Source organism: Notothenia rossii (genome assembly GCF_949606895.1).
Source record: "Notothenia rossii genome assembly, chromosome: 4".
NCBI lineage: Eukaryota > Metazoa > Chordata > Actinopteri > Perciformes > Nototheniidae > Notothenia > Notothenia rossii.
The window spans coordinates 74,944,243-74,964,264 of NC_136902.1; the positions used below are offsets into that span (position 1 = coordinate 74,944,243).

General features: G+C 42.5%; 2 protein-coding genes across 2 annotated transcripts; both read left to right on the top strand.

The window, feature by feature from the left end:
- Nucleotides 1-652: 652 nt before the first annotated feature.
- On the top strand, nt 653-4,279 carry LOC307034909 (extracellular calcium-sensing receptor-like; the record flags this gene model as incomplete). The annotated part of the gene is made up of 7 exons (XM_079673833.1): nt 653-913; nt 1,001-1,290; nt 1,536-1,831; nt 2,925-3,130; nt 3,247-3,434; nt 3,681-3,804; nt 3,917-4,279. The coding sequence occupies 7 exons, from the start codon at nt 653-655 to the stop codon at nt 4,277-4,279; spliced, it is 1,728 nt and encodes a 575-aa protein (XP_079529959.1).
- Nucleotides 4,280-9,940: 5,661 nt separating this feature from the next.
- Nucleotides 9,941-18,229, top strand: LOC307034911 (extracellular calcium-sensing receptor-like; the record flags this gene model as incomplete). The annotated part of the gene is made up of 8 exons (XM_079673835.1): nt 9,941-10,313; nt 10,401-10,690; nt 10,934-11,229; nt 12,376-12,581; nt 12,698-12,919; nt 13,107-13,230; nt 13,307-14,204; nt 17,860-18,229. Exons 1-8 carry the CDS (start codon nt 10,053-10,055, stop codon nt 18,227-18,229), a joined length of 2,667 nt encoding a protein of 888 aa, XP_079529961.1. The 5' UTR covers nt 9,941-10,052.
- Between the last annotated feature and the right edge of the window lie 1,793 nt (nt 18,230-20,022).

The window sequence follows — 20,022 nt, forward strand, 5'->3', positions numbered from 1 at the left end:
CTGTATTTTCTCCCTGATGAGGGGAATTGCGAGCTACCAATGACAACCTGAATACCTCATCTTTCAAGTACCAGTGGTAGGATTTTGAGAAGACCTTACAGGAACTGATCAAAGAACTATTTTCTTTTGGGGGTTTATTTTTATTTTATTTGGGGTGCACCCAAGTGTCAAGCGCTTTATTTAGAAGAATGTTGTTTATTCCTGTGCCAATATATATATTTTTTCCTTTATAAAATCTCAGTATTCACTTCATTCACTCTGGTGTTCGACTTCATTTATTACCCATCCTTTAAGAACCTGGAATACTGGTCCAGTTTTCAGACACCTGACAGACTGGTTACATAACATTTCACAATTTTTAAAGAGAGATATGTGTAATTTAGGATTAAATTGACCATTGAAACAATTCAGCAAAGTTATTGTGAATTTTGGATATCAAGTGTTTGGGATTTTGACACATGTTTTTTTTATGTGAATTTAATTGGTTCACATAAAGCCTAAAGAGAAGCTGTTCCTTATTATGCAGACCATATATTTGAATTGCAGTCATCTTGTAGTCTATCACGTATTAAATTTAAATCTTAAAGTTTTAACATTAACACCGATGTCTGTGTGCAGCATCGACTCCCATGAACTGCGCTTCTCACGTGCAATGGTCTTCGCCATCGAGCAGATTAATAACAGCACAGAGCTGCTTCCGGAGATCAAGCTTGGTTATGAGATCTACGACTCATGTGCCTCGGTGTCTGTGGCGATGCATGTTGCATTTCAGCTTTCAGGGGGACTAGACCCAGTGTTTAACACCGGTGACAAATGTTTAAAGTCTGGTATGGTGATGGCCGTTGTTGGTGCGTCTGCATCCACGTCTACCATCAGTATGTCACGCATCATCGGGCCCTTCAACATACCTCAAGTAAATATTAAGAATTTATTGCAAACTGTTTTTGAGTCCATTACTTGTTTTGCCTCTGTCCCGTTAAATAACTGTTGTTTTCTTTAGGTGAGCCACTTTGCCACGTGTGCATGCCTGTCTGATAAGCAGCAGTACCCGAGTTTCTTCAGAACAATCCCGAGTGATCAATTCCAGGCTGACGCGCTGGCCAAGCTGGTAAAACACTTTGGCTGGACTTGGATAGGTGCTGTCCGGTCGGATTCTGACTATGGCAACAATGGCATGGCATCTTTCCTGCATGCAGCACGTAAAGAGGGGATCTGTGTGGAATACTCAGAGTCTTTCTCTCGGACCCACCCACGTAGCCGGATCCAGAGAGTAGCTGATGTTATCCGCAGGTTTCTATATCACTGATTCTCCTTTAATTCCTTGTACTGACACTGAACTTCTGCACAGAAAAACCAAAACAAGTTCTAAAAGTGATGGAACATGTTTTTATTACAACAGGAAATGTGCCAATATATCTGTTGCTCATCTCTTATGTTTTGTTTTTCTTCATACTTATGACTTACATTGTTATAAAAGACAATATTAGTCTTATATTATAACTATTGTTTTTGTATGTCATTGAACGTCCCTCCAGTTCAACGGCTAAGGTTGTTGTTGCATTTATTTCCCCAGGAAATATGAAAATATTGTTGGAGGAGCTGTCACGCAAGCCTTCTCCACCTCGCCAGTGGATAGGTAGTGAGTCCTGGGTAACCGACCAAGACATGCTGAGGTTCAGCTTCCTTGCTGGAGCCATCGGATTTGGCATTGAAAAATCTGTCATCCCAGGTCTGAGGGACTTCTTGCTGGATCTCTCTCTGTCTAAAGTGGCTGACTCCCCATTGCTCACCATGTTCTGGGAGGAAGCATTCAACTGCAGGCTGGTAAAAAGTGAGAAAGTTGTACCAATATTAAACATACATGATACTCACGGTAGTGTCTTGATTGTGTTAGTTTTTTTATTTTCTGTTTATTTTCCCTGAATTGATCAGCCTGTTAAAGACCAAACCCCATATTTTGACTGAAAGGGATATCTAATATTGTTAATAAAATACATGAGGCGGACATAAGGTGCATCTCGGTGATTGATCTCACAATGTGATGTTCAGGTCAAGTTTATTAACAATGCTGTCTAATATATTGTAAATAACATACATGTAAATTATTCTACTTAGGCTATTATGCAGTGATTCTAGAATGTTTATTTGTTTAGATGAAAGCTATTTATTCCTCAATGCACAACAATTTAGGGAAAGTCTACCTTCAAAAATGGTGATAAAACAAATGCTGGAAAAAAAAATCACGCTCTAGAATATGTTTATCCAAAACATATAGTGCAGAGTCAAAATGTATGTAAAAAAAAATATATATATATCAATTGTGGAATATATTTGTTGACAGGTTACAGTCATTGTAAAATAAAGAAGATGAACTGTAAACAGGAATGTAGTAAATGTATGCTTTATGAGAAGTAATATATAGATGGTATATGTACATACATAATGTAGGTGCGTCAAAGAGTAAGTACAACTATTTAAATGTAGCGGGACAGTATCAAAATCATGACTTCAAGAGTTCAGCAGTCTTATTGCGTGTTGAATCAAGCTGTGTAGGCCTGTTAGTGTGTTACCGTCTACCAGACATCAAAGGGCAGAATGTTTATTTCTAGTGTGATAAGGGTCTCTGATGATCCTTTACTGCTGGTTCTAGTGTCCATCATGCATCATTATAAAAGTCAGTATTAAATGAAAAGAGGACATATTTTGCCTTATATAATTGTAAGTATTTGTCTGATGACTGATTTGTGTGAGTGTGAGCTGCTAAAATAAACTAATAACGTAAAAAACTGATAGACATGTCCGCAAAACGTGATGTAAATCCTGCAATGCTTGTTTGGCAGGTTAAATAACACAATACTAACATAAGAATGAATGAATGTAATCATCATGGCTAAAAACACCTCCCTCTGTCTCTGTGTTTTTAGGTGAAGCCACAGACAGGAGTGTGTGTGATGGAACTGAAGATATAAAGACGCTCCAGAACTCATACACTGACACATCTCAACTTCGAATCACTAACATGGTGTACAAGGCTGTCTATGCAATAGTGTATGCCATTCATAACGCAGTGTGTCAGAAAACAGATTATACTACAAAGTGTGATAAATTCACTAAGCTAGAGTCCAAAGAGGTCAGTAAAAATAATGATGTTCTTTTAAGCTGCACGTCTATGCTATCAAATGAATGCTAATTTTATTGTAAATGATCTCTTTATCCCTTCACTATCTTCCTTTACTTCATCCCTAGGTTCTTAATCAGCTGAAAAAAGTAAATTTTTCCCAAAATGGTTATGATGTGTCATTTGATGCCAACGGGGATCCTGTGGCCACATCTGAGCATGTAAACTGGCAAAGAAATGAGAGTGGCAGCATTGAGTTGGTGACTGTGGGGCGATACGATTCATCACTGCTGGTGGGCCAGGAGTTCCTTATCAGGTGACTACACAGGACTAATCAAAGAAACAAGAGACAGGTGAGGAGGGAGGAGAAAACACAGAGGCACAAGGTGAACACAATCAGAAAATCAAAGACAGATCTAGACAAGACAAAACACAACACAGACAGATCGTGACATTACCCCCCCCCCCCCCCCCCCCCCCCCCCCCCCCCCCCCCCCCCCCCCCCCCCCTCAGGACTGATCCCAGACGTCCCTAAACACAAAAAGTCCAAAACATCCAGCAGGGTGGGTGGAGGGGGACCACCGGATGAGGGGACTCGGGCGGACAGCCTGGGGGCAAAGCAGAAGCCGAGAAGGGGGACTCGGGCGGACGGCCCGGGCAAAGCAGAGGCCGAGAAGGGGGACACGGTTGGACGGCCCGGGGGCAAAGCAGAGGCAGAGAAGGGGGACTCGGGCGGACGGCCCAGGGGCAAGGTAGAGGCCAAGAAGGGGGACTTGTGCGGATGGCCCGGGGGAACAGCAACAGAGCAGGGAAGTCCGTGGCGGGGAAACTCAGAGGGCCGAAAACAGGGGTGAAGGCCTCGTCGGGGAAAGTCAGGGGGCCGGGCGCGAGGACGGGCAAGAAGGCGGCGACGGGACAGCTCCAGAGGACGGGCAGGGAGACAGCGTAGGCCGCGATGGGGCCCTTCCGGGGTCAGCTGGATCGCCGGAGCAGGAGCACAGGGATCGGGAGCACTGGGAGCTGGAGATGGCGGAACCCCCGGTGGTACAGGCACAGACAGGACCGTGGACAGAGCATGGGCTGGTGTCAGTGGGACCCTGGACGGAGGTCAGAAGGAGGTCTACCGCCGTCAGATACCTCCGAAGAGGGCTCAGGGGCTGAGAGCAGCAGACAAGACCCCAACGATACCTCTTGTTCAGGGCCGGTTGACACTACTGAGGAGGGGGCAGGGGCCGTGGACTCAACTTGTTTTCCCCGGTGCACCGTACAAGTTAGACGGCCAATATGGTCCCCGGGCCCCCGCTAATCATGTTTTTGTTATGTCTACTGTGTATACAGTTTTTGTAAAAATCATGTGATAATTAAATAAATAATAAAACATACATATAACCTTGAAGGTTCCCAGGGGCAGATAAAGTGCCACTTTCCATCTTCCTGGAGGTATCAGACTATTTAAACAATGTTTACCCAGGATTCAGGCACCTTCCCTGGCTTGTAAAGTGCGGTGATGAGCCCTGGTAGTATCAGACTATTTTAAACAACTTTTCCCCGCCTTTCAAACACTTATTCCTGGGTTTTATTCTGTCATTTTGCACAATATCATTTAACATTGACCCTATCCTGAAAATGTACATATTTTGTGCATTACTGAGAGGTTCAATGCTAAATGATATTGTGCAAAATAACAGGCTAAAACTCTCTTCCAGACGTTTAAAAACACTTTTCCCGACCATTTAAACATGATGTCCAATTGAAGCCCATTGAGCCCTGGTAGTATCAGACTATTTAAAGGGTTACCAGGAGCATGAGAATATCCTCCACAGAAGGGGTGGTGGTGCCGTGAAGAAGGCTGAATATGGATGCTGATGGGCTGACAGAAAAGCACCACAACACCCACCTCCTTTAAGTATTACCAGGGGCATGAGAACATCCTCCACAGGAGGGGGGGGGGGGGGGGGGGGGGGGGTGGTGCTGTGAAGAAGGCCGAATATTGATGCCGATGGGCGGATGGTAAAGCACCGCAAAATCCATCCCCCTTTTAGGGTTACCAGGGGCATGAGGTTCTGGAGGGTGTGAACATCTGTGTTTAATCGGTGGGGGAGTGCTTAAGTCCGGGGGCCCGGGGACTCACGGTGTGCAAGGTTATGGAAGTGCGCATTTAAGGGAGACAGGCTGGAGGTCATTAGTCCGTCCTTTGGGGCTCTGTGAGGGGCCACAGAGAGGTGGTGTTCCCGGTCTCTGTCCTGGAGGTGTGAAATAAGCAGAGTGCCCATGTGAGGGAGACATGCTGGAGGTCATTAGTCCGTCCTTTGGTGGTCTGTGAGCCGCCACAGAGAGGTGGTTTTCCAGGTCTCTTTCCTGGAGGTGTGAAATAACCAAAGTGCCCAAGTTATGGAGGCATGCTGGAGATCATTAGTCCGTCCTTTGATGCACTATTCCCCGCCTTTCAAACACTTTTCCTGGGTTTTAGCCTGCCATTCTGCACGATATCATTTAACATTGACCATATCCTGAAAATGTACATATTCTGTGCATTTCCCGACCATTTAAACATTATTTCTGGCTTGTAAAGTACAGTGATGAGCCCTGGTAGTATCAGACTATTTCAAACAACTTTTCCCCTCATTTCAAACACTTATTCCTGAAAAAGATTAAATGTTGTACTTTCACACACGTGTCTTCGCTTCAACCTCAACAAACTCTCTCCTGTACCATCTGTATGAGGCACTATTTTCGGATACTTTTTGTTCATTTTCACCCCTTTTTCCCTGGTTCTCAAACAAATGACTCTGAAAAATTTAGACTCTGGAGGAATGCAAGGGGAGTTGACAGGGGACTCTACCCGCATTATGAGGCACTAATTTTGGATACTTTTTTACATTTTCCGCACAGCCTGCTCTCTGGGTTCACGGGTTCACTCTACCTCTATTCACACCACTTTTCCCAACGTTGCAAACCCTTTTCCTGGGTAAAATTAGGTCAGTCACTTTGGGTAACCGCACCACTCTCGGACGTCTCCCGAGACTGGACGTCCATTGCCTCTAAATAGGGTTAGGATCTGGTGACAGCGGGACCTCTGACTGAACAGGATTCGGAGCTGGCAGTACCCCCGGCGAGACAGGTGATGGCGGGACCCCCAAAAGGTCAGGGCACAGAGTTGGCAGAACTCCCAGCGGAACACCCAACGAAACAGGACATGGGGTTGGCAGGACCCTCGATGAAACAGGTGTCGGCTGGACCCACAACGAAACAGGACATGGAGTTGGCAGGACCCCCGGCAGAACAGTAGTCGGCGGGACCCCCAACAGGACAGGACAAAGAGTTGGTAGGACCCTCAGCGGAACCCCCAACGAAGCAGGACAAGGAGTTGGCAGGACCCCCGGCGAGACAGGTGATGGCGGGACCCCCAACGGAACAGGACACAGAGTTGGCAGGACCCCCAGCGGAACCCCCAACGGACCAGGACATTGGGTTGGCAGGACCCCCGGCAGAACAGTAGTCGGCGGGACCCCCAACGTGACAGGACACAGAATTGGCAGGACCCTCAGTGGAACCATCAACTAAACAGGACAAGGAGTTGGCAGGACCCCAGGCAAGACAGGTGACGGCGGGACCCCCAACGGAACAGGACACAGAGTTGGGACTTGAGAAGGGACTAGAGAAGGGAAATGAGAAGGGATTTGAGAAGGGACTTGAGAGGGGATTTGAGAGGGGACTTGAGAAGGGGCTAGAGAAGGGACTAGAGAAGGGACTTGAGAGGGGATTTGAGAAGGGACTAGAGAAGGGACTTGAGAAGGGACTAGAGAAGAGACTTGAATAGGGACTTGAATTGGGACTAGAGAAGGGACTTGAGATGGGACTGGAGAAGGGACTGGAGAAGGGACTGGAGATGGGACTAGAGGAGGGACTAGAGGAGGGACTTGAGAAGGGACTTGAGTAGGGACTTGAGTAGGGACTAGAGTAGGGACTAGAGGAGGGAACATGGCTGCTGGGGCCGGAACCAGGGCCTGAACCATGTCTTCTGGGGCTGGGACCATGGCTGCTGGGGCCGGGACCATGCCTGCTGGGGCCTGAACCAGGGCATGAACCATGGCTGCTGGGGCCGGTACTGGAGCCGGGACCATTGCTGCTGGGGCCGGTACTGGAGCCGGAACCATGGCTGCTGGGGCCTGTACTGGAGCCCAAAGCATGGCTTCTGGGGCTCGAGCTTCTAGCCTGGACTTGCGACTCCTTCTCTTAGGAGCCTTTTGGAGGCTCCGTGGACCTCCAAAAGCCAGACGAGTACCCGTGAATGGATCCTGGACAGGAGCAGCAAATGGGGAAGAAGCAGGGGCTACCTCCAGACAGAAAACACGAGAAGTATGGTGTCAGGTTGGGAATTGGGAGGCGGGGGGCTAGCATGCCTGGGGCTAGCAGGCTGGGAATCACATGTCGGGAGGAAGTCCATAATCTAGCCAGGTAAGAACTTCACTAAACATGGCTTCTCTGTTGCCATCTGGTGATGAATGAATAGGTAGAACTATGTAACTCCATCTCAAATGGATCATCTGCTGGGTTCATCTTTGGTGAGATCCTTCTGTCAGGGTAGAGCGAAGCAGGCAGGACCCAAATGCAGATTTCCAGAAAATACCTTTATTTCAAGGTTAAATAGTAACAAACAGAACTCTTCCCTGTGAACACAGTCAAAGACAAACAAGGATCTCACAAAGACTAACAGGAAAAAACTAACCTAAATGCACACAGGACTAATCAAAGAAACAAGAGACAGGTGAGGAGGGAGGAGAAAACACAGGGGCACAAGGTGAACACAATCAGGAAAACAAAGACAGAGACAAGACAAAACACAACACAGACAGATCGTAACATTAACATTTCCAAAAAAATATTAAATACTGCATAATCGTAAGAAAAGCTGTCTGAATTGCTATAACATTATTGCCATTATTTTGAATATTATTATTATTATATTTAAAATATAACCATTTTCAAAGATTGCATCTTTTGGGACACAGCATACCAACTGAAACATTTACAATACTCAGCTGTGAATAAGCCATAAGCATACGCACCATTATAAAATGCACATCAGCTTTACAATATGATGTAGCTACCAGTAAGTGTTGGGTCTGGGTTTGTTTGGTTTAAAATACATCTGATGTTTCTGAATCATCTGAGTCTAAAAGGCAACAATTAAAAATAAAATGCAATTGTTCAAATGGAATTTCATTAAGTGAATTTTGTATCATCCTTTAATGTAAATTAATGTAATGTAATTACATGCTCAAAAGTAACCTGGAATTGTTCCAGTCTTAGTAATAGACACTTAAAAACCTTTGAATACTATTGTTTGAAATGAATTTAATAATTAATCACATTATTAACAGTCAATCTCCAAACACATATCACACGAGCCGTCCGTAGTCTTCACCTATGCAATTGTTTTTCGTTGTGATTGATTAAACCAAATATTTATGGGCCTTTATAGGGTCAGTATGTACACTACAATTTGCCAGAGCTCCTGCCTGGCTGCTTATTTGTTCCTTATTTAGCCTGGTTTTTCCAGTTGTTTTGAATGTTCCCAAAAGTGTGATGGGAAGTAAAGAACTATATTAAGAGAGAGGTTTGTTGAAAGAAGAAGAGACTGTAACAGTGTAACAGAGAAACAAAGGAGTTTGGGAATACTGTAGATCAAGTGAGAGGTGTTGCATCTATCTTACCTCAGTGTGTGAAACTGGCGGACAGTGAGACTTTGGCCCTGCAGTCGGGAGGGGATGTTGTGATTGGAGGGCTGTTCCCTCTGCATTTTGTGGCTCTTGCTGAAAATCATATACTGATCCTAGAAAAACATAAAACATGTACAGTACATTGGCCATTTAAGGACATGTCTGGCTTGTCAGGGGAAGTTCTGCTGTGATGGCTTTAGATTAGGATATTTGGGCATCCATCCAAACAGCATGACTTTCTCAATGATGATTATTTGAAGAAAATGTACATATAAAATATAAAATAAAAGAAATACATCTTGTCAGCGCTGGGCATGGGCATGCTCTCTCTCTAATAGCAAAGTGACGTATGGTAGAAGGAGGGAAGTGTCTGAAAAACATTATAAACCAGTGAGAACACACAGTACAGTTTGCCCACTTGGTGACAGTTGATGATGGAGATGTCTCTTATTGGTCTGATACTGTTTATAGCTTTGTGTGAGCTGAAGTCAGTTCTTGTTCTGAATAGTTTTGGGGATGGTGTGAAACAAGCGGCTGGGCTTACAGGTGATAGGACTGCTGCTGTGCTTAGCACTAATGCTTCATCTGTGACATGTAAGCTACAAGGTACCACTCGTCAACCTGCATTCTCTATGGACGGTGACTATGTTATTGGGGGTGTTTTCTCCTTTCACTATTACATGCACACAGTGAAGCATAACTACACCACCATGCCCGAGCCACTAAGCTGTGCAGGAGGTTAGTACAGGGAGATTTTGGCTAGAATGTGGGCATATACAGTATATTGATGTGTATATTGTGAATTTGTGTTGCAATGTACTGTAAAAATAATAATCATTTATAAATCTTTTAGTTTCTTACATAATGTGGATTTATTTTTTCCATTTCATAAAAGGCAATAGTTTAACTGATGTATACATACTTAACCATTTGTTGAATGGAGATATGTGAAACTGATGATTTATTGGACCATTGCATCAATTCCTCAAAGTTATTGTGAATATGGGATATATAAAAAACTGTTTGGGTTTTTGACAGATGAAATTCCCATAAAGCCTACAGAGATGCTATTCGTTATTATCCAGACCATATCTTTGAATTTCATTCATCTTGTAGTCTATCACGTATTATTTTTAAATCTTAAAGTTTTCACATTAACACCGATCTCTGTGTGCAGCATCAACACCCGTGGACTGCGCTTCTCACGTGCAATGGTCTTCGCCATCGAGCAGATTAACAACAGCACGGAGCTGCTTCCGGGCATCAAGCTTGGTTATGAGATCTATGACTCATGTTCCTCGGTGTCCGTGGCGGTGAATGTTGCATTTCAGCTTTCAGGGGGACTGGACCCGGTGTTTAACACCAGCGACAAATGCTCGAAGTCTGGTATGGTGATGGGCATCGTTGGAGCGTCTGGGTCCACGCGTTCCATCAGTATGTCGCACATCATCGGGCCCTTCAACATACCTCAAGTAAATATTAAGAATTGATTGCAAACTGTGTTTGAGTCCATTACTTGTTTTGCCTCTGTCCCGTTAAATAACTGTTGTTTTCTTTAGGTGAGCTACTTTGCCACGTGTGCATGCCTGTCTGACAAGCAGCAGTACCCGAGTTTCTTCAGAACAATCCCGAGTGATCAATTCCAGGCTGACGCGCTGGCCAAGCTGGTAAAGCACTTTGGCTGGACTTGGATAGGTGCTGTCCGGGCGGATTCTGACTATGGCAACAATGGCATGGCGTCTTTCCTGCATGCAGCACGTAAAGAGGGGATCTGTGTGGAATACTCAGAGTCTTTCTATCGGACCCACCCACGTAGCCGGATCCAGAGAGTAGCTGACGTTATCCGCAGGTTTCTATATCACTGATTCTCCTTTAGTTCCCTGTGCTGACACTGACCTTCTGCACAGAAAAACCAAAACAAGTTCTAAAAGTGATGGAACATGTTTTTATTACAACAGGAAATGTGCCAATATATCTGTTTATCATCTCTCATGTTTTGTTTTTCTTCATACTTAAGACAATATTTTATAAAAGACAATATTAGTCTTATATTATAACTATTATTTGTATATCTCATTGAATGTCCCTCCAGGTCAACGGCTAAGGTTGTTGTGGCATTTATTTCCACTGCTGATATGAAGATTTTGCTGGAGGAACTGTCACGCAAACCTTCTCCACCTCGCCAGTGGATAGGTAGCGAGGCCTGGGTAACCGACCCAGACATGCTGAGGTTCAGCTTCTGTGCTGGAGCCATCGGATTTGGCATTGAAAAATCTGTCATCCCAGGTCTGAGGGACTTCCTGCTGGATCTCTCTCTGTCTAAAGTGGCTGACTCCCCATTGCTTACCATGTTCTGGGAGGAAGCATTTAACTGCAGGCTGGTAAAAAGTGAGAAAGTTGTGCCAATTTTAAACATACATGATACTCACGGTAGTGTCTTGATTGTGTTAGTTTTTTTATTTTCTGTTTATTTTCCCTGAATTGATCAGCCTGTTAAAGACCAAACCCCATATTTTGACTGAAAGGGATATCTAATATTTGTAATGAAATACATGAGGCGGACATAAGGTGCATCTCGGTGATTTATCTCACAATGTGATGTTCAGGTCATGTTTATTTACAATGCTGTCTAATATATTGTAAATAACATACATGTACATTATTCTACTTAGGCTATTATGCATTGATTCCAGACTGTTTATTTTTTTTGTTGAAAGCTATTTATTCCTCAATGCACAACAATTTAGGGAAAGTCTCCCTTCAAAAATGGTCATAAAATAAATACTGAAAAAAAATCACGCTCTAGGATATGGTTATCCAAAACATATAGTGCAGAGTTGAAATATATGTACAAAATATATATACATAAATTGTGGAATATATTTGTTGACAGGTTAGTCATTGTAAAATAAAGAAGATCATTTTAAAAAGGAATGTAGTAAATATATGCTTTATGAGAAGTAATACACTGTATTACATTACATGTTACTTGTTAGACGCTTTTATCCAAAGCGACTTACAAACGGTATGTGTACATACATAATGTTGGTGATTTAAAGTACAAGTATTTAAATGTAGAGGGACAGTATCAAAGTCCTGACTTCAAGAGTTCAGCAGTCTTATTGCGAGTTGAATCAAGCTGTGTTGGCCTGTTAGTGTGTTACCGTCCACCAGACGGCAGAGGGCAAAACGTTTATTTCTAGTGTGATAAGGGTCTCTGATGATCCTGTACTAATGGTTCTAGTGTCCATCATGCATCATTATAACAGGGCAAGTCAGTATTCAATAAAAGGAAAACATATTTTGCCTTATACAATAAGTATTTGTCTGATGACTAATTTGTGTAAATATGAGCTGCTAAAATAAACTAATAACGTAAAAAACAGATAAACATGTCCGCAAGACAGTGATTTGAAACGTGATGTAAATCCTGTAATGCTTGTTGGGCAGGTTAAATAACACAATACACACATAAGAATGAATGAATGTAATCATCATGGCTAAAAACACCTCCCTCTGTCTCTGTATTTTTAGGTGAAGCCACAGACAGGAGTGTGTGTGATGGAACTGAAGATATAAAGACGCTCCAGAGCTCATACACTGACACATCTCAACTTCGAGTCACTAACATGGCGTACAAGGCTGTCTATGCAATAGCGCATGCCATTCATAACGCAGTGTGTCACAAAACAGATTCTACTACACAGTGTGATAAGTTCACTAAGCTAGAGGCCAAAGAGGTCAGTAAAATAATGATGTTCTTTTAAGCTGCATGTCTATGTTATCAAATGAATGCTCATTTTATTTTAATTGATCTCTTTATCCCCTTCACTATCTTCCTTTAATTCATCCCCAGGTTCTTAATCAGCTGAAAAAAGTGAATTTTTCCCAAAATGGTTATGATGTGTCATTTGATGCCAACGGGGATCCTGTGGCCACATATGAGCTGGTAAACTGGCAAAGAAATGAGAGTGGCAGCATTGAGTTGGTGACTGTGGGGCGATACGATTCATCACTGCCGGTGGGCCAGGAGTTCCTTATCAACAGGAACTTCACCTGGGTGGAGGGTGGAACACAGGTGAGGGGCCCCAAAGCAATAGTTTAACATGCTACATTTTCATATCATCACGTTTACTTACTTAAAATAGATGAATTCCAAAACAGAAATGTAAAAGACACAAAGAAGAAAAAAACATGAATCTATCCTTTTATATTTTAGCTTCAGAGCACACCTGTCTACATGTGAGTTAATTTGTATATGACAGGTGCCTGTGTCAGTGTGCACTGACAGCTGTCCTTCAGGAACTCGTAAAGTGCTTCAGAAAGGAAAACCCATCTGCTGTTATGACTGTACACCGTGTCCCGAGGGAGAGATAAGCAATGCTACAGGTATTTGTTTTTCTAATGTATGTTTACAACATAAAATATTAATTCTAACTGCTTAAAGCTCTTTTCTTTTTTTCAGATTCCTTTGATTGTTTCCCTTGCCCCAAGGAATTCTGGCCTAATGCAGAGAGAGATACGTGTCTTCCCAAACCTGTAGAGTTTCTTTCCTTCAACGAGCCCCTTGGAATCGTCTTGGCTGCTTTTTCAATCGGTGGTGCCTGTCTCACCATTATAACAGCGGCTGTGTTCTATCGTCACAGGAGCTCACCAATTGTCAGGGCCAACAACTCTGAGCTGAGCTTCTTGCTGCTCTTCTCCCTGACTCTATGTTTCTTATGTTCATTAACGTTCATTGGAGCACCCTCGGAGTGGTCCTGCATGCTGCGCCACACAGCGTTTGGGATCACATTCGTCCTCTGCATGTCTTGTGTTCTTGGAAAAACTATTGTAGTTCTGACGGCCTTCAGAGCTACACTACCAGGTAGTAATTTGATGAAATGGTTTGGGCCTTCACAGCAAAGATTGACTGTAGTGTCTTTCACGTTTATTCAAGTTTTGATATGTACTATTTGGTTAGTTCTTAGTCCCCCCTTTCCGATGAAAAACCTCACGACATACAAGGAGAGAATCATCCTGGAGTGTGCATTAGGATCAGCTTTGGGGTTCTGGGCTGTACTTGGGTATATAGGCTTACTGGCTGTCTTTTGCTTTGTGTTAGCTGTCCTAGCTCGGAAACTACCTAATAACTTTAATGAAGCCAAGCTTATCACATTCAGCATGTTGATATTCTGTGCAGTCTGGATCACATTTATCCCAGCATATGTCAGCTCTCCTGGGAAATTTACTGTGGCTGTGGAGATATTTGCCATTCTGGCCTCCAGTTTTGGACTAATTACGTGTATATTCGCTCCAAAATGTTTTATTATTTTGTTTAAGCCAGAGAAAAACACCAAGAAACATTTAATGGGCAGGGGTTTGTAAAAAATATAGATGGCTTTATAAAGCCTATATACTGTGCACATTCAAATATGCTTTTCTTTGTTGATTTAAATATTCATATTGGAGTTTCTTTTATGCTCAATATTTTACTCATTGTAATTGAATTGTGAATTTACTAATAATACCCTATTTTACAATACATTTTTATCAATTACTGAAAATATCAAATAAAGTGAATAAATAAAGTCAACATTCAGACCGTGTTTGGTACTTGATAAACATTTCCCAAAAAATATTAAATACTGCATAATCGTAAGAAAAGCTGGCTGAATTGCTATAACATTATTGCCAAACAGGAAAATATAACATCCCATAGTCCACAAATCCTTTTTTTTTTATATTCTTATTATTATATTTAAAATATAACCATTTTCATAGATTGCATCTTTTGGGACACAGAACACCAACTGAAACACATACAATCTTCAGCTGTGAATCAGCCATAAGCATACACACCATTATAACATGAACATTACCTTTACAATATGATATAGCTACCAGCAAGTGTTGGGTCTGGGTTTGTTTGGTCTAAAATACATCTGATGTTTCTGAATCATCTGTGTCTTAAAACGCAACAATCAAAAATAAAATGCAATTGTTCAAATGAAATTTCATTAAGTATATTTTTTTATCATCCTTTAATGTATATTCTCAAAAGTAACCTGGAATTGTTCCAGTCTTAGTAATAGACACTTAAAAATCTTTGAATACTATTGTTTGAAATTAATTTAATAATTAATCCAACACAGTCTCACTCCCTGAACGTCCAGGAGCGACGCTTGGTCAGGGTCCTATGGCGTGCAGTTGTGACGCACCGAGTCTCCTTCAGCTTCATAAACGGACGCAAAGAGCTTTCAACTGATTGCAATGTATTCCCATCGGCGGCGGTATTTGACGCTCAGGGAAGGACCGCATCGGTCCATGTCGGCGGCATTTAAAGGCAATGTGATGCTGCCAGTCGGCAGCAGACAGAACAGTTTGTGGCTGGGGTGATGGCTGCTTTCTTTAAGGTTAACCTGGTATTATTACTCCACTACATTTATTTTAGTTGCTTTACATATTTGAATTAATGATGTGACATATAAACAACCCTTAAATCAGACTTTAGTTACACCTGTGTAAAATTCAGTAAAGGTGATTGTTGAGTGCAAACAATCAGGCGAGATATTTGATAGTTGGTGCTTGAGAAGACAAAAAATGTATCTGCAGATCCCTATAAAGCATATTCATTACTCGTTATTTTCTAATCGTTCATCAAAAACTGTATATAATGGCTATTTTGCACATCCCTTTCAAGATTTCCAAAGGTTTATTGACATATCATATACACAACTACGGTGTAGTTATGCAAGGATGACAAACTCGGGTCCTAGGTTCCTCAAAAAGACATCTATCAATATGTGTGTACTTCCACCATTAAACTGTCATATTCTGCATATTTATTATTCTATCTACATACATCTTATAAGAGTATAATACTATGTGTAATATCGGTTAAAATAAGTGCTTCAACATAGTTAACATTGTAGGAAAGTTGATTGTCAAGTCCCAAAACAAACCATGCAATATATGAAACGTTAAGTACTTTGTCAGGCTTAATATTTATCAGATACCCCCAAAGCTTTTTGCTTACATGTATTTAAAAGAAGACCTTAACCTAAAGTATTATTTAATATTTAAATAAAGCCTAATTAGTTTGTCTGTTCTGCACATCCTCCTATTAATATATTTGTACATCCGGTACTAAACTGCTTTATTCTAGATATAATTTACAGTATCTTCTTGATATTTTCTATTCTATATTACTATCATTGACCTTCTACTTTCCTCCTATTTTGTATGTACTGTTAATATTGAAATGTTTTAATAAAATAAACCACATTCAAAAGTGCTTTACAAAAATGAAAGGCATTAAGAAAAAGGCATTTTAAACAGTCATTAAAAAGCAACACAATCTACCTACATTGCAATTACTCTAAATGTGTAATAACTTGCTTTAACCAGTAGGTGGTTTGGGTTAAAAAGCTGTCAAGTTTACATTGTTAACAAAATAAAATGTACTGCTGTTTCCGGTTTAGTTTACGACGGATATATTTTGTTATTGTTTTGATATTTGTAACACAAAAGCGTTTGAAAAAACCTTCAGCATCACAGAAAATATGTTCTTAACATGACCCAGTGGTCTATAGTCCAGCAGGAAGGGCCCTCAGATTTTGAGATACCCCTACTCGAGGTAGAACAAATGACAACAATGATTTTTCTTATCTTTAGGGTCTCCCATTAATGAAATTGATTGTTGTCAAATTTTATTTTGGGGGAAAAAATGTTTTTGGGGTTGTTCTTTAGAACTACCCCAATCCCTGAAAAAAAGCCAAATTAGACCAGGCCGAATATGGGAAAGGTGACATGAAAGGCCATAACTTGAGAATGATCACTCTTTTCCTCTTCAGATTTGCTGAGGTATGAACCAGGTGGATGTCCTACATCACCAAATAGTCAGACAAATATTTAACAAAAAAAATACTGAATTATAGTCCTGTAAACTTAGCTTTAGTTTAGACGGAAATTGTACTTTTTGGTGATAGGAACATAGGACTCCATCACTTTTCTCTCATTTAACAGAAAAACAGAAATCCCTAAAATATATACCATTACTGAATTGTCTAGGGTGCTATTGAACACTAACCAGTAGTTGTATGGAAATATCTGGTACAGTCCTATTGCAAATTAGATTTATTTTGACATAGGCCTACCTCTACTCTGATACAGTCAAATTCCGAATGGGGGATAAGTGGCATAATAGCCTATAAGTTAAGAATGCTCACTCTGATGGTCATTATATTTGGAGAGGGAAATACCAGGTGGCTGAACTACATCACCAAATAGTCAGAATAAGAGTAACCCAATACAATAAAGTGTATTAGTTCTAAATTGCAAGCCTCTAAAACATATGTGTAAATAGTACAGGTTTTATTGAAACTGGAACCTTAATTCAAAGTACAGTATACAATTCATCAAATAATTCAGTGAGAGGTCAAGTATATAGATACTAGAATATAATGTTAAATGTCAGGTTCCTCAGAAACGTTAGGGGAAACATTTTGATATTCTGTCAATGTGTCCCCTGGTTGAATGGCCCCATCTCCGACAATCCACCCCTTGTCAACAGGACTCCATAACAAGGGTTTGGATTCGGGCTGTGACACCATCGCTGTCTGAAACATTGCTCTTTGTACATGTTGTTGAAATGCATCCTCTGTTGGCGGCAGATTTTCCGAGGCTGCATCTGTTGTTGATGCAACTATGAACCTCAGTTCATCCAAGTTTGTGCGCATCAGTCCAATTTCCTTTTTTCCATATAGCAGAAGCGCCAATTCTCTTGTGACTGGCAAAGACTCTTCCAAGCTGGCAGAGAGTGCAAAATGGGCCAGATCTTTGAGCTCGCTGAGATGGGTCTTGAGTTTGGTGAATGCTGTTGTCTTTCCTATTCTGTACAAACTACTTGTTGTGCCACAGCCAGTGAGTGCATGACATGCTGGTAGATATCATTGTAGTTGCCGCCCAGCTTCAGGACCATCTCCAACTAAACGGCCTCTTTGAGAAATTCCAGTCCGGTTTGCGTTCCGCCCACAGCACTGAAACAGCTCTGGTCAGGGTCACAAACGACCTGCTGATGGCGGCTGACACTGGTTCCCCATCTCTCCTCATCCTACTGGATCTGACTGCAGCATTCAACACTGTCGACCATAACATCCTCCTTCAGAGCCTCAAACACACCATCAAACTCTCTGACTCCGCCCTGAGCTGGCTCCAGTCCTACCTGTCTGGAAGAACAGAGTACGTCTCCTTGGGAGGTGCGAGGTCCCAGACACACCCTGTCACCCGTGGTGCCCCTCAAGGGTCGTTCCTCGGGCCCACTCTGTTCACCCATTACACTCTGCCCCTTGGCCGTGTCATCAGCAAGCATGGAATATCATTCCATTGCTACGCTGATGACACTTAGCTATATATAAAGACAGACCCTATCCTACATGCATCCTCACTGTCACCATCATCATCACCGTTCCCATCAACATCCTTTAACACCTGCCTTGAGGAGATAAAGGCTTGGATGCAGCAAAACTTCCTGCAGCTAAATAGCTCCAAAACAGAGGCTATTTTAGTTTGCACACCAAACCAGGTCCAGCCATCCCCCATAACCCACATCACCTTTTCTGGCCAAAACATGCCCCTCTCCACAGCAGTTACCAACCTGGGTGTAAGATTTGACCGACATCTGACCTTTGACAGCCACATCAAACACCTGTGCAAAACCTCCTACTCCCACCTCAGGAACATTGCAAAACTCCTGTCAGATGCTGAACAACTGGTCCATGCCTTCGTTTCATCAAGGCTTGACTATTGTAACGCTCTCCTCATCGGGACTCCTAGCGGTAGAAGCTCCAATACTTACAGAACAGTGCCGCTAGGATCCTGATGAGGGTGAGAAAGTACAACCACATCACACCCGTTGTTCATTCCCTCCACCGGCTTCCTGTCTCATTCAGGATTGAATACAAGATCTCACTGCTCACCCATCAGTGCATCCACGGGAATGCTCCATCATACCTAAAATAACTACTCACATCACAAACCTCCACACGCAACCTCCGTTCCACAACAAACAATCTGCTTCACCCCCCCCCGAGAACCAAACTCCGCACAATGGGAGATCGGGCTTTCTGTGCAGCTGCTCCTCACCTGTGGAATTCCCTCCCAGACCACCTGAGGACTCCACAGACCACTGAAGCCTTTAAGAAAGGCCTAAAAACAAATGTTTAGGCAAAAGGCAGATCTGTAATGAGGACCCATCTCTGAAGAATAACACAAGTGTTATAACCTAAAGCAAAACAAATGTCTCAAACTACAGGAAGTACTTGAGGAGTAGTGGAAACAAGACTGCACTCTGCATGTTTCTGAGAAACTACATTGTCAATGCTGCCCCACAGAGACTACACTCAGGATTTGACGAAGGGGAGGAGGTGAAGAGCATCTGCACAGCAGGAGTCAGCAGTTTGACATCAACAGTACAGTGATCAGGAGGAGACAGACACAAGGATGGTGCTCCATGCCATACATCTTGCAGAGTCATATTCCCACATCATTGTGAGGTCTGATGACACATGTGTGGAAGTACTGCTCATATATTATGCAAGCAAATACACATTTGGTTCATCTCTAGTGTACATGCATGCAGGCCATGGAATGAGAGAGAGATATGTCCCCATCAACATCATATGTGAGAAAATTGGAAAATACATGTCTAACTGTCTACCAGCATGTCGTACACTCACTGGCTGTGGCACAACAAGTAGTTTGTACAGAATAGGAAAGACAATCAGCATCAGCAGGTCATTTGTGACCCTGACCAGAGCTGTTTCAGTGCTGTGGGCGGAACGGAAACCGGACTGGAATTTCTCAAAGAGGCCTTTTAGGTGGAGATGGTCCTGAAGCTGGGCGGCAACTACATGTCTAACTGTCTACCAGCATGTCATGCACTCACTGGCTGTGGCACAACAAGTAGTTTGTACAGAATAGGAAAGACAACAGCATTCACCAAACTCAAGACCCATTTCAGCGAGCTCAAAGATCTGGCCCATTTTGCACTCTCTGCCAGCTTGGAAGAGTCTTTGCCAGTCGCAAGAGAATTGGCGCTTCTGCTATATGGAAAAAAGGAAATTGGACTGATGCGCACAAACTTGGATGAACTGAGGTTCATAGTTGCATCAACAACAGATGCAGCCTCGGAAAATCTGC